The sequence below is a fragment of the Orycteropus afer genome, unplaced genomic scaffold, assembly GCF_000298275.1.
Source record: "Orycteropus afer afer isolate SDZICR_OR568_19922 unplaced genomic scaffold, OryAfe1.0 scaffold00059, whole genome shotgun sequence".
Lineage (NCBI taxonomy): Eukaryota > Metazoa > Chordata > Mammalia > Tubulidentata > Orycteropodidae > Orycteropus > Orycteropus afer.
The window spans coordinates 6,348,998-6,363,049 of record NW_006921646.1 but is presented as its reverse complement, the minus strand read 5'-3'; the positions used below and the strand labels follow the sequence as shown (position 1 = coordinate 6,363,049).

The following is a 14,052-nucleotide window of genomic DNA, read 5'->3' as shown; positions in this document are numbered from 1 at the left end:
GCAGAAGAGTATGAAGGGATGGACACTGGGAGGAGGTAACTGTGGGGAGGAAGTGGGAGGGGAGCTGCTGCATTGTAAATTTTGGTCAATGACATGAGACAAAGGTATGTGAACTGCTGTATGAAAAGTGAATTTACTCTGTAAATCTTCACCCAAATCCTAATAAAAAAAAAAAAAAAGCAGCAGAATCCAGGTAAGGGGTGGGAGGCAAGGCTAGTCCCCAAATCCCGTTGAGCCTGAAAAGGGAGGGAGTGGAGTGGCCAGGGACCAAGGAGCCTCAGGATCCAGGAAAGGGGTAGCAGGCAAGGTCAGGGCCCAAGCCCCCTAGAGCCAGGGAAGGGAGGGAACAGGAGTGGCCAGGATCCAGGAGCCGCAGGATCCAGGTAGGGGGTGGGAGGCAAGGCTAGGCCCCAGGCCCCATACAGCCAGGAAAGGGAGGCAACAGGAGCAGCCGGGGACCACAGGAGTGGCAGGATTCAGGTAAGGGGTGGGAGACAAGGCTAGGCCCCAAGCCCCCTAGAGCCAGGAAAGGGAGGGAGCGGCTGGGGACCAAAGTGGCAGGTTCCAGGTACGAATTAGGCAAGGGGAGGACACAGAGGTTTCTATCAGCTAAGGGAAATAAACTTGTCTGTCAGTTTGTCATCCTGTGGGGCTTGTACATTGCTGTGAGGCTTGAGGCTGTGTCACCGATGATTCAGACGCCAGCAGAGTTGCACATTGTGCACAGGATTCAACGCAGCTTACAGACTAAGACAGACTAGAAAGAAAGAAGAGGCCATCCACTTCTCAAAAACTGGCCAGGGAAAACCTTACAAATAGCAGAGAAACACTGTCTGATACATTACTGGGCAATTTTATGAATAGCTTGGAAACATTGTCTGACGCAGTGCATGAAGTTGAGCCCCTTGGGTTGGAAGGCACTCAAAATAGGACTAGGAAAGAGCTTACTCATCAGAGTAGAACCAACCTTAATGATATGGATAAGGTAAGTCCTTCAGGACCTCCATGTGCTGACATGGCATGACTCAAATTGAGTCATTAATTTGCATTAATGGCTGCAAACATCCATTAATAATCGGAACATGGAATGTATGAAATACGAATCTAGGAAAACTGGAAGTTGTCAAAAATGAAATGGAATGCATAAAGATTGATATCCTAGGCATTAGTGAGCTGAAATGGATGGGCTTTGGGAATTTTGAATCAGACAACCATATGATCTACTATGCCAGGAATGACAAATTGAAGAGGAATGGCATTGCATTCATCATCACAAAGGATGTTTCAAGATCTGTCCTGAAGTACAATGCTGTCAGTAATAGGATAATATCCATGTGGCTACAAGGAAGACCCATTAATACTACTATTATTCAAATTTACACACCAACCACAAAAGCCAAAGATGAGGAAATTGAAGATTTTTATCAACTTCTGCAGTCTGAAATTGATGGAACATGCAATCAAGATGTGTTGCTTATCACTGGTAATTGGAATGCAAAAGTTGGAAACAAAGAAGAATCACCAGTAGTTGAAAAATTTGGCCTTGGTGACAGAAATAATGCTGGAGATTACACGATAGAATTTTATAAGACCAACGACTTATTCATTGCAAATACCTTGTTTCAACAACACAAACAGTGGCTATACATGTGGACTTCACCCGATGGAGTACACAGGAATCAGACTGACTACATCTGTGGCAAGAGGAGATGGAAAAGCTCAATATCTTCAGTCAAAACCAGGCCAGGAGATGACTGTGGAACAGACCATCAACTGCTCATATGCAAGTTCAACTTGAAGTTAAAGACAATTAAAACAAGCCCATGAGAGCCAAAATAAGACCTTGAATATATCCCTTCTGAATTTAGAGATATCTAAAGAATAGATTTGATGCACTGAACACCAATGACCAAAACCAGAAGAATTGTAGGATGACATCAAGAGCATCATCCATGAAGAAAGCAAAAGGTTATTAAAAATACAAGAAAGAAAGACAAGACCAAAATGGATGTCAGAAGAGGCTCTGAAACTTGCCCTTGAGTGAAGAGTAGCTAAAGCAAATGGCAGAAATGACAAGATAAAAGAGCTGAACAGAAGATTTCAAAGAGCAGTTCAAGCAGACAAAGCCAATTACTATAATGAAATGTGCAGACTTGGAGTTAGAAAACCAAAGGGAAGAACATGCTCAGCATTTCTCAAGCTGAACGAACTGAGGAAAAAATTTAAGCCTCAAGTTGGAATATCAAAAGATTCTATGGGCAAAATATCGAATGATGTAGGAAGCATCAAAAGAAGACGGAAGGAATACACAGAGTCACTGTACCAAAAAGAACTGGTTGATCTTCATCTATTTCAGGGGGTGGCATATGATCAAGAACTGATGGTACTGGAGGAAGAAGTCGAAGCTGCACTGAAGGAATTGGCAAAGAACAAGGCTCCAGGAAGTGACAGAATACCCACTGAGATGTTCCAACAAATGGATGTCCTACTGGAGGTATTCACTCAGTTATGCCAAGAGACCTGGAAGACAGCTACCTGGCCAACTGACTGGAAGAGATCTTTATTTGTGCCCATTCCAAAGAAAGGCGATTCCACAGAATGTAGAAATTATTGAACAATATTATTAATATCAGATGCAAGTAAAGTCTTACTGAAGATAATTCAAAAATGGTTGCAGCACATATTGACAGAGAACTTCCAGAAATGGAAGCTGGATCAGAAGAGGATGTGCAATGAGGGATATCACTGCTAATGTCAGATGGATCTTGGCTGAAAGCAAAGAATACCAGAAAGATGTTTACTTGTGTTTTATTGACTATGCAAAAGCATTTGATTGTGTGGATCATAAAAAAATGTGGAAAACATTGAGAAGAATGGGAATTCCAAAACACTTAACTGTACTCAGGAGGAACCTGTACATAGACCAGGAGGCAGTTGTTCAAACAGAAAAAGGGAACACTGCATGGTTTAAAATTAACAAGGGAGTGTAGCAGGATTGTATCCTTTCACCATACTTATTCAACCTGTATGCTAAGCAAATAATCTGAGAAGGTGGACTGTATGAAGAAGGATGTGGCATCAGGATTGGAGGAAATGTGCAAAGACCGGGAGTTAGAAAACAAAAAGGGAAGAACATGCTTGCAATTTCTCAAGGAAGAATTATTAACAACCTGCGATACACTGATGACACAACTTTGCTTATTGAAAGTAAGATGACCTGAAGCACTTACTGATGAAGACTGAAGAATACAGTCTGCAGTATGGATTACATCTTAATATAAAGAAAACAAAAATCCTCACAATTGGACCTATAAGCAGCATTACGATAAATGGAGAAAAGATTGAAATTGTCAAACACTTCATATTGCTTGGTTTTACAATCGATATCAATGGAAGCAGCAGTCAGGACATCAGATGACATATGTTGTTGTTGTCGTTATGTGCCGTTGAGTCGGCCCCGACTCAAAGCGACCCCTCCTTGGGTTTCCGAGGCAGTTATCACTACGGAAGTAGGACTGCCCAACCTTCCTTCCGAGGAGTGGCTGGTAGGTTTGAACCACCAGCCTTCTGGTTAGCAGTCAAGTGCTTTAGCCATCAGGTGACATATAGCACTGGGTAAATCAGCTGCAAAGGACCTCTTTCAAGTGCTGAAGAGCAAAGATGTCTCCTTGCGAACTAAGGTGTGCCTGACACAAGCTATGGTATTTTCAATCACCTCATATGCATGTGAGAGCTGGACAATGAATAAGGAAGACTGAAGAAGAACTGATGCTTCTGAGCTGTGGTGCTGGTGAAGAATGCTGAAAGTTCCATGGACTGCTAAAAGAATAACATGTCTGTCCTGGAGGAACTGCAGCCAGAATGCTCCTTGGAGGTAAGAATGGCCAGATTTTGTCTCACATACTTTAGATATGTTGTCAGAAGGGGCCATTCCTTGGAGAAGGATATCATGCTTAGTAAGGTGGAGGGCTGATGAAAGAGGGGAAGGCCCTCAACCAGATGGATTGACATGGTGGCAGCGGCAATGGGCTCAAGTACAACAAGAATCATGGAGCTGGCTCAGAACCGGGCAGTGTTTCGCTCTGCTATGCATAGGGTCCCTATGAGTCAGAGACGACTCGACAGCACGTAACAACAGCAATGAATTTCCCTATTCTAGACATTTCATATAAATGGAATAACAAAGTATTTGTCCTTTTGTATCAAGTTGATTTCACTTAGCATAATTTTTCCATGGTTTACCCATTCCATATTCCATTTTAATACCTAAAAGGAGACAGTCAGATTGCCATTGTGGATAACTGGGGAGTGGTACAGAAAAGGTAGAATAATATTAAGAAAACTCTACCTTGTTTTAAAATTGCTTCCTATAGGTTTTTCTCCCTGCCCCCCCCCCGAAAAAGAGGGAATCACCCTTTTTCATCCTTCTCTTCACCATCAGGTCCTAGAATTTATTTTGGCACTATTGACATTTTAACTGCATCAAAGTTAACTAGTTTTCAGTGAACTTATCTGAAACTCTCAGCACTATTCATAACATAAAACCAAATTTCCCATGCAAACTGAGTGCCAACAAATGTTTCTGAGATTCGTAAGTTAGGGGCTGTTTCTATTTACAACAGCTTTGCAACCCTTTTAGCTAAATGACATAATTGTCTAAAGGATCTTCTTGTCCTTGCCCACGTTCACTAATGTTATACTTTTTCCTCCTGGGCACGACACCTACTGCTTCCTGGATGACTCCAGAACTATCCTTTCACTTTTTTCCAATCCTCTCTAAGGCAGAAAGCTTCATGAAAAGTAAATACAAAGAGAAGAAAATGGGAAAAAAGATTTTATAGTTTTTCCCTAAGGCCTAGATACTTACAGGACCCAGAAGCTAGCTAATTCGCATTACTTCTTTATGTTTTTTTTCTGTAAACAGGCTAGTTTAAGAAGTTTTCAGCACACCCATGTTCACTGCAGAGCTATTCACAACAGCAAAAAGATGGAAATAACTTAAGTGCCCATCAATGGATGAATGGATAAACAAACTATGGTGCACACATACAATGGAATACTATCCAAAGTTAAAGAGTAATGATGAATCTGTGAAACATCTCATAACATGGATGAACCTGGAAGACATGGTGCTGAGTGAAATAAGTCAATCACAAAGGAAATAAGTCACTCACAAATAGTGTATGAGACCACTACTATAAAAAGAAAAGGTTTATACACAGAAAGAAACATTCTTTGATGGTTGCCAGGAATAGGAAGGGGAGGAAAGAAAATCACTAAGTAGAGAGTAGACATATATGAACTTGGGTGAAAGGAAAGGCAATACACAATAAGGGAGAGGTCAGCATATCATGACCAAAGCAAAGGAAGACACTGGGAGGTACACAGGAGTAAAAGGCAGCAGTGGTAAATACTATTACATACACGATCTTGCAGTAACAGTAATAACGAACAATAATTTATGAGTGGGTATACAGGTAGATATGCAAGCTGAACAGGTGTGGGATGGTATATGGGAGCACACTCACCAGTGTGTGTGTGTGAGTGTGTGTGTTTGACAGAAAATATTTCTATATATGTATTTGTACACGCTGCAATTATAACCAGGTATAATATAGTAGACCATACAGGGGGCAAAGGAATGAGAATTTCTTAGCCATAACCAAACACTTTGAAGGAATGAGTCACTGGGATTGGGGGCATAGGGCCAGAGTCTCTGGGGACATCTAGGTCAATTGGCATAACACAGTCCACAGAGATAATGTTCTACATCCTAGTAAACAGTTATCTAAGATGCAATTATTGGTCTCTCCCCATCCGGAGCAAAGAGTGACGGAAATCAAAGACTCAAGGAAACAATTAGTGCAAAGGACTAATGGGCCACATGAACTACAGTCCCCACTACCGTGAGACTAGAAGACATAGACGGTGCCTGGCTACTACTACCAACTGCTCTGATCAGGATCACAATGGAAGGTCCTAGAAAGTATGGGAGGAAAACCTAGAACAAAATTCAAAATCATAAAAAAGACCAGACTTACTGGCTTATGCTATGATCTGGGGACCATACAATAAAATCTCAACTCTTGGCTTTGATTAAAGCCTGTCTTCATACACCCTATAGGGTATGCTCCAACTAGACAGGTACTTTCCCTGCCCAGGCCCCCTAAGCAAGCCATGGTCATTTCCACTAGGTCTTCACCATTCACTCAGATTTGTACAAGTCTTTCCGCATAGAGGTTGCCACACACAAAACTTATCCACAGTTTAAAGTATGTCTACGAGTACTTTATAGTCCTCTTGCCCTTGTTTTAGATTCTTTATTTCTTTCTCCCCAGTCCACCCACTGAGACTTCCAGAGCTACCAAAGTATTCAAGAGAAGTAATAAACTAATCCACAGCAACTGAATCGGAAAAAATGAGTTAACACTTAGTCACCAAGTACCTTATAGGGTTATGTGTGAGAGTGTACTGCATGAGCAGTGATCAGATTAAGAAATGCATGTCAATGCCCAAAGCCTATACAAAATAAGGTTTAGTTATTACTGTTCAGGTATGAGTATCTTAATTTGTTAAACTTCCCAAAGGTATGTGTTTTGGAAAAGTCCATACACGGAAAAGAATGAATGTCTACTGTGGACTTTTAGGTACTGATACTTGGGTAGAAGAGAGATTCTGGGGCCGAAGCGTCTTCCTGGGGTTCTTCAAATAACCCTCTAATGTAGTAACTTTAAGACTGGACCTGAAACAGGGAACCAGAGACATCAATTGACAAATGAAGACAACTACAAACCAAACAGAGGGACAAAAACTGTGTCATTACAGAACTTCTAAATGGTAAAGAAGTCAAGACAAACACAAGATAGAATAGACTGTTGTAAACTTGGGAAGAAAACTATAAATCACAGGGTAACCTCAAAGAAAAATGATAAACCTTCACATCTGTTCTGATTACACAGTGCCGCTCTGACAGGAATATACCACAAATGGGATGGCCTTAACAAACAGTTTATTCTTACAATTTGGAGGCTTTAAGTCCAAGTGCAAAGTGCCAGGCTCTAGGGGCTGGGTGAAAGCCCCTCAACCTTGGGATTCAGCTCTGCCTCCTGCTCCTGGCACACCGGAGCTAGAGGTGTTTCTTCACTCAGACAGCTGCTGGCTGCTGAGGCTGAGAAGCCCCAAGGTTGACAAGTCAAAAGGCACAGTCCTGATGTTACCAAACCACATGGCGGGCCATTATCATAAGTCCATTTTAAGTCCCAAGGTTGGCAGAACATAGCAGACTGCTGAGCAACGACATGGCTACACGCAGGGTCCAAGCATGCCATAGGCTAGAGACCATTCTCAAAGCTTCTCCTTATATACAGGAAGCAGATCACATCCCAAAGGCAGCTAGCTACTCAGCTGCATGTTGTAGATCCCCCCATGGAATTGATTGCCAGTCTCATCATGGGGAATAACTACCACCAGCTGCCCAGCCACTCAACCAGACCCAGCCAAGTTGACACACAAACATAACTACCACAACATCAAAATAAAAGAGAGGACTAGCACAAATATTTAGCAAATATAAAAATAGCAATGAAGGAAGTGATAATATAATTCATAAACAAAACGAACTCAGCATAGAAAATTATATGGAACAAAGAAATTGACACCATGAAAAAACACGTAACAAAAAGGACAGCAACAAATTCATATTTGCTGATAACTTATCTTATTATCTTATTAAGGGACTTATCTCTAAGATTTATAGAAAACTCCAATGCCTCAACAGCAAAGGGATTAGCAATCCAATTGAAAAATGGGCAGAAGATATGAATGGACGCTTCAGCAAGGAGGATATTCACGTGGCTAGCTAATACATGAAGATATGCCCACAAACATTGGTCATCAGAGATGTAAATCAAAACAACAATGAGATACCATCTCACCCCAGCACTGATGGCAAGGTTCAATGAGACAAAATAACAAATGCTGGCAGGGATGTGGAGATATTGGGACTCTCACACACTGCTGATGGGACTGTGAAATGATACAACCACTGTGGAAAGCAATATGATGATTCCTTGGAAAGCTAGAATTGGAGACACCATTTGACCCAGCAATCCCGTTACTAGGTATATATCCTAGAGAGGTGAGAGCCAGGACAGGAACAGATATATGCACACTCACGTTCATAGCAGCACTATTAACAATAGCAAAAAGATGGAAACAACCTATGTCCCCATCAGCAGAAAAGTAGATGACCAAACTATGGTACATACACATAATGGAATGCTTTGCAGCACTAAAGAATAATGTTTTGTTGTTTGTTGTTATGTGCCTTCGAGTTGGACCCGACTCATAGTGACCCCTCCTTGGGTTTCCGAGGCAGTATCACTACGGACGTAGATTGCCCCATCTTCCTTCCAAGGAGTGGCTGGTGGGTTTGAACCGCCAGCCTTCTGGTTAGCAGTCAAGTGCCTTAGGCACTATGCTACCAGAGCTCCCAAAGAATAATGTAGAGTCTGCAAAACACCGCATAATGTGGATGAACTTGGAGGACATTATGTTGAGTGAAATAAGTCAATCACAGAAGGACAAATATAGTATTAGTTTGTTGTTGCAGAGGGTGAAGGAAAGGTTTATACATGGAGGGAAACTTTTCTTTGTTGGTTGCCAGAGCTGGGAAGGGAGGGGAGGGAACACTGCAAAAAAAAAAAAAATGCATTGACCCATGTCACTTTAGTTTTGTGTATTTCACTGTACATAAATTATATTTCAATAAAATGGATTAAAAAAAAAAAAAGACTGGACCTGAATCCCTCTTTTGACTTAAGGAACCACACCTCTATAATAGTACTAAATAATCGACACCTTGGCACTTAATCATACACACAGCCTGCCAAGACATTCTCAGATGCCTTCACTATATAAATCCTCTTCTATTCAAGCTATAATTTTTCAGTGCAGAAGCTTGTTATGTCCAAAATCTCTGCGAAGCAGTCCTTCCTTTCTTCCCTTGAACTGTGCCTTGATCACATCTTAAACATAAGCCTATCTCTAAGGAGTTTATCCAGATCTGCTTAAATAATTTATTTTCGAAGGATCAGCACAAGACTGGTCCCTATGAGACGGAGGTTAAAGATGTCCCAAATGTCCAACTTTTCCAAACTGCTGTGCCACTCCATCATCTCTAACATCAACTCCTTCTCCTCCCCTCAGTATCTCCTTCCTGTCTTAGGGCTCCGTATTTCACTGTAACGTCTCACAGAACTCACAACTGCCAAGGAAACAGCTGATGTGGTGGTAGAGCCTGGGAGGCTGGCAAGTCCCAAGTCCGTGGGTAGGTCTGAAGGCTTCTCCCCACCTGCATGGTTGCAGGAGCTAGTGGACCTAAACTGGCAGGTCAGATGACGGCTGCTGTCTCAAGTCTAGGGGTGAGATGATGACAAACCAAATGCAGGAACAGAGCAAGAGAGAGAAGTTCCCAGGACATTCACATACACACACATATACCCTCAAGGGAACTAAGGGGAGGCTTGAGTCACACCCTCCAGCAAGGCGGGACTCAAGAAACTCCAACCTAAACAGGCATATAGACTAGGATTTACCATACATCACAAAATGGAGGATGATGGCTAGAAGAGCCATAGTAAGCAACTCACTCACTGCAGGGTCCATTTGGTCCACTGACCTATTTAAATGCTCTGGCAGCAGTACCTTGCTGGTTTTAGAGCTATGCAGAGTGTCTCCTCCTCTGGTGGAACATGCCCACTCCCTTTGCTCTTTTCAAAGCTGACCTTTAGAAAATGTTAATCAATTTCCTAAAAAATATTGTTTGGGATTACACTGTATTTATAAATGCTTCGTGAGAACTGACATCTTTAAAATACTAAGTCATCCCACTCAAGATCTCACCAAAGAGTATCTATTTACTCAGAGTTTCTTTTATGCCATTTAATAGAGTTAATTTTTTTTTCTCCAACAACAGAAGAAATTATTGTTATGATTTGTCACTCTCATAGCACACCAAACAGCTAAAGTGTTGTTGTTGTTAGGTGCCATTGAGTCAGCTCCGACCCATAGTGACCCTACGTACAACAGAACAACACACTGTCTGGTCCTGCACTATCCTAAGAATCCTTGGTATGTTGAGTCCATCATTGCAGCCACTGTGTCAATCCATCTTATTGAGAGTCTTCCCCTTTCATGCTGACTCTCTAACAAGAATATCTTTCTCCAGAACTAGTTCCTTCTGACAACATGACCAAAGTAGGTGATACAACTTCTGGCCATTCTTGCTTCTAAGGAACATTCCGACTGCACTTCTTCCAGGACAGATTTGTTCATCGACATCTGACCTCCTGACTGCTGCTTCCATGGGTGTTGATTACAGATTGAAGTAAAATTAAATCTCTGACAACCTCAATCTTTTCTCCATTTATCATGATGTTGCTTACTGGCCCAGTTGTGAAAATTTTTGTTTTCTTTATGTTGAGGTGTAATCCATCCTGAAGAATGTAGTATTTTATCTTCTTCAGTAAGTGCTTCAAGTCATCTTCACTTACAGCAAGCAAGGCTATGTCATATGCATATTATAAGTTATGAATGAGTGTTCCTCCAATCCTGATGCATTCTTTTCATATAGTTCATCCTGTCAGATTATTTGCTCAGCATACAGATTGAGTAAGTATGATGAACAGATACAACCTTGACACAAACCTTCCTGATTTTAAACCACGTAGTATCCCTCCTTGTTCTTGGTCTAGGTACAGGTCCTCAAGAACACAGTTAAGTGTTCTGGAATTCTCTTTTTTTGCAATGTTATCCATAATTTGTTATGATCTACACAGCTGGATGCCTTTGTAGTCAATAAAACACAGGTAAACATTTTTCTAGTATCCTTTGCTTTCAGCCAAGATACATGTGACATCAGCAATGATATCCCTCATTCCACAGCCTCTTCTGAATCCAGCTTGCATTTCTGGAACTTCCTTGTCAATATACTGCAGCAACCATTTTTGTAACATTTTATCTATGTGGGGTATTAATGATACTACTTTATGATTTCCACATTCTGTTGGATCACCTCTCTTTAGAATGGGCACAAATATTGACCTCTTTCAGTCAGTTGGCCAGGTAGATGCACCTGCATCTCAAAGGGTAGTCCATCAATTCCTGGAGCCTTGTTTTTCGCCAATGTTTTCAGTGCAATTTGGAGTTCTTTCTTCAATATCATTGGTTTTAATCATATGCTACTTCCTGAAATAAACGAATGTCAATCAATTTTTTTTGGTACAGTGACTGTGGGTTCCTTCCACCTTCTTTTGATGCTTCCTGCATTATTCAATATTTTGCCCAAAGAATCCTTCAATATTACAACTCGAGGCTTGAAATTTTTCATTAACTCTTTCACCTTGAGAAATGTCAGCATGTTCTTCCCAGGTCTTTGCACATTTCATTATAATAATTTACTTTGTCTTCTTGAGCAGCCCTTTGAAATCTTCTGTTCAGCTCTTTTATTTCATCATTTCTTCCATTTGTTTTAGCTACTCTTCCTTCAAGAGCGAGTTTCAGAATCTCTTTTAACATCCATTTTGGTCTTTTCTTCCTTTGCTATCTTTTAAATGACATTTGGCTTTCTTCATGTATGTTCTTTCAAAAAAATTTTTTAAATTGTGATTTAGATGAAATTTATAGAGCACACTCATTTTCCATACAGCAATTCACACACATTTTGTTTCATGACATTGACTGCAATCCCCCACAATGTAACAGCTCTCTTCCCACTTCCTCCCTGTAGTTACCTCTTCTCTGTGCCCTTTCCTCCCAAGCACTCCCCTTTCCCCCACAGCTGTCACCCTGTGCAAACACTGCCCTTCTGTTCTCCCATGATTGATGGCTCCAAGAAGAGTATCTACCTGATGTAAACGTTTACCCCATATGCCTGTCTATTGTTTGGCTGGAAGCCCCAGGAGTGAATTTAGTTCCAGACCTGAAGGGTAACTAGGGGCCAAAGTCTCAGGGGTCTCCCCAAGCTCTTTCAGACCAGCTAACCTGGTCTTTTTTTTTCTCTTATGATTTTGAGTTTTTTTCCACATTGTTCTACCGCTCTATCCCGGATCTCCTGGACCGATCCCCCTCCAAATGGCTGACAGTGGTAGCCATCTAGTTCTTCTGATTTCATGGTCATATAGGCTGAGGATTGCATGGTCTACTAGTCCCTTGGACTAATTGTTTCCATGTGTCTTTGCTTTTCTTCACTCTTCTTTTCACTAGACAAGAAGAGACCCATCATTGCATCTAGATGGCTGCTTGCAAGCTTTTAAGGCCCCAGTCACCACTCACCGAAGTCTCTTAGTCTGCAAGTTCCACTGAAACCTGTCCACTATGGGTGTCCTTGCTGGTATTTGAAATACCAGTGACACAGTTGCTAGTCTCACAGCAACACACAAACCACCACAGTATGACAAACAGATAAAACAGCTTTAAGTACTCAATAAATATCTGGGAGACTGAATTGAAACTATATGATTTGTATGAAAACCTAATCAAGCATACATAATAATAAATAATTTTAAATTTAGAACATAATGATTAACCACTCATCTTTACTGGAAAATGAATCTTTTATACAAATAATTTCCAAAACCCAAATGGTTCCTCGTTATCACCAGCTGGTCCCTGACGCAGCTCACCTTTCTTAGCTTCCTAACTACTCCCTCTGCTCTCTTCCTTCGCCTCGTCTTACTGTAGCTTTTTGTTTTCTTTCTATGATTGCATTTGTTGTTGCTGTTATGTGCCGTCGAGTCGGACCCGACTCATAGCGACCCCTCCTTGGGTTTCCGAGGCAGTATCATAAGAAGCATTATAAACAACTTCTGGAAAGGAACTCTTAAAAATTTCTGAATCCTCATCCCCTCCCCACCTCAAGGGGTCCATCCCAAAGCGGCAATCTTCCTCTAAGAGTTAGTAGTAAAATACTTTTACAATAAAGTTTGAATATTTTGGAAGGCACAACCCCAAACTCTGTTTTCAAAATAAACTCGATCAAGTTCAGGCTCTCTGCAGCCCTTCCAAGCACGGCTCTTTAAGGAAGTTGAGGCAGCTCCGCATCACAGTTCCCCCGCCCCGGGTTGGGTACTGAAGAGCTCCAAGTGACCCAAACAGGGGCTGTGCCAGTCCTCCCCCGCCCCACCAGCTACCCGCTTTCTCCTGAAAAACTGCTGCTTCCTGGCACATTCTCTGCGCCCACTTCTCACTGTGCCCCCTCCATCTGGCTCTTGCCTCCAACCAGGACTCCCGCCCTACTTCACCCTGACTCAGGCCCAGGCCTCTTTCAAAGGGGAACTTCTAGCCCTATACTGTAGGGCCAGGCCATCTGTCGCCACTCCGCTCTTTTATGGCCCTCCAGGTTTTCCCCGAATCCTACCTTCTTCCAATCTGTTCCCACTTCCCCCAATGCCCTCCCAGCTCAGATTCCCCTACCAATGGCACCAGAATCCCTCTCCCTTTTATCTCCCTTATGATCCACTTCCAAATCTCTCTCCTCTTCCCTTTTCAACCAGTCCACCCGGACCCTTTCCATCCGCTGCTTCCTCCGAGCGCCCCCTCGCTCTCACCTCGCTCCCATTCTCCAGCAGCAGCCACTCGGTAGTCATTCCAACCCGCCGTAAGCACCAGCTCCGGCCACCGGCGCGGTATCCCGTGACCAAGGAATCGGGATCCCCCATAGCCCACTGGGCCCTGGGCAGGCCGGGTCGTGGTCACAACACAGCGAGACCCCAATCCCGGCAGAAACTCCTCTTCCTCGCGGCCACCATACCTAAACAACAGACAGAAGCAATCGTCACGCAGTAGCGATCGATGCAAGCCCACTCTACGGCTACAGGCCCAACCCCGTCCCGGGTCGGCAAGCGGGAGTCAATGCGCCTGCGCGAGAGGAAGGGCCAGGGTGGTGTAGATGTGCCAGTATCTTAGGTTCCGCAGGTGTCGCTTGAAGCAATCCCATTCTTCTGGCAGCCTCCCCGCCCCCTTCATTACCCTCTATAAACCACCATACCCCGG

The 14,052-nt window shown here is 42.6% G+C and overlaps 1 protein-coding gene across 1 annotated transcript in view; it reads right to left on the bottom strand.

Annotated features, from left to right (window-relative positions):
- RNF8 (ring finger protein 8) overlaps positions 1–13,718 on the bottom strand; it is a 134,230-nt gene extending 120,512 nt beyond the window's left edge. Inside the window, exon 1 of the mRNA XM_007939460.1 lies at positions 13,608–13,718. Within this exon, the coding sequence (XP_007937651.1) occupies positions 13,608–13,718 (111 nt within the window). The remainder of the gene's footprint in view (positions 1–13,607) is intronic.
- Positions 13,719–14,052: the final 334 nt, after the last annotated feature.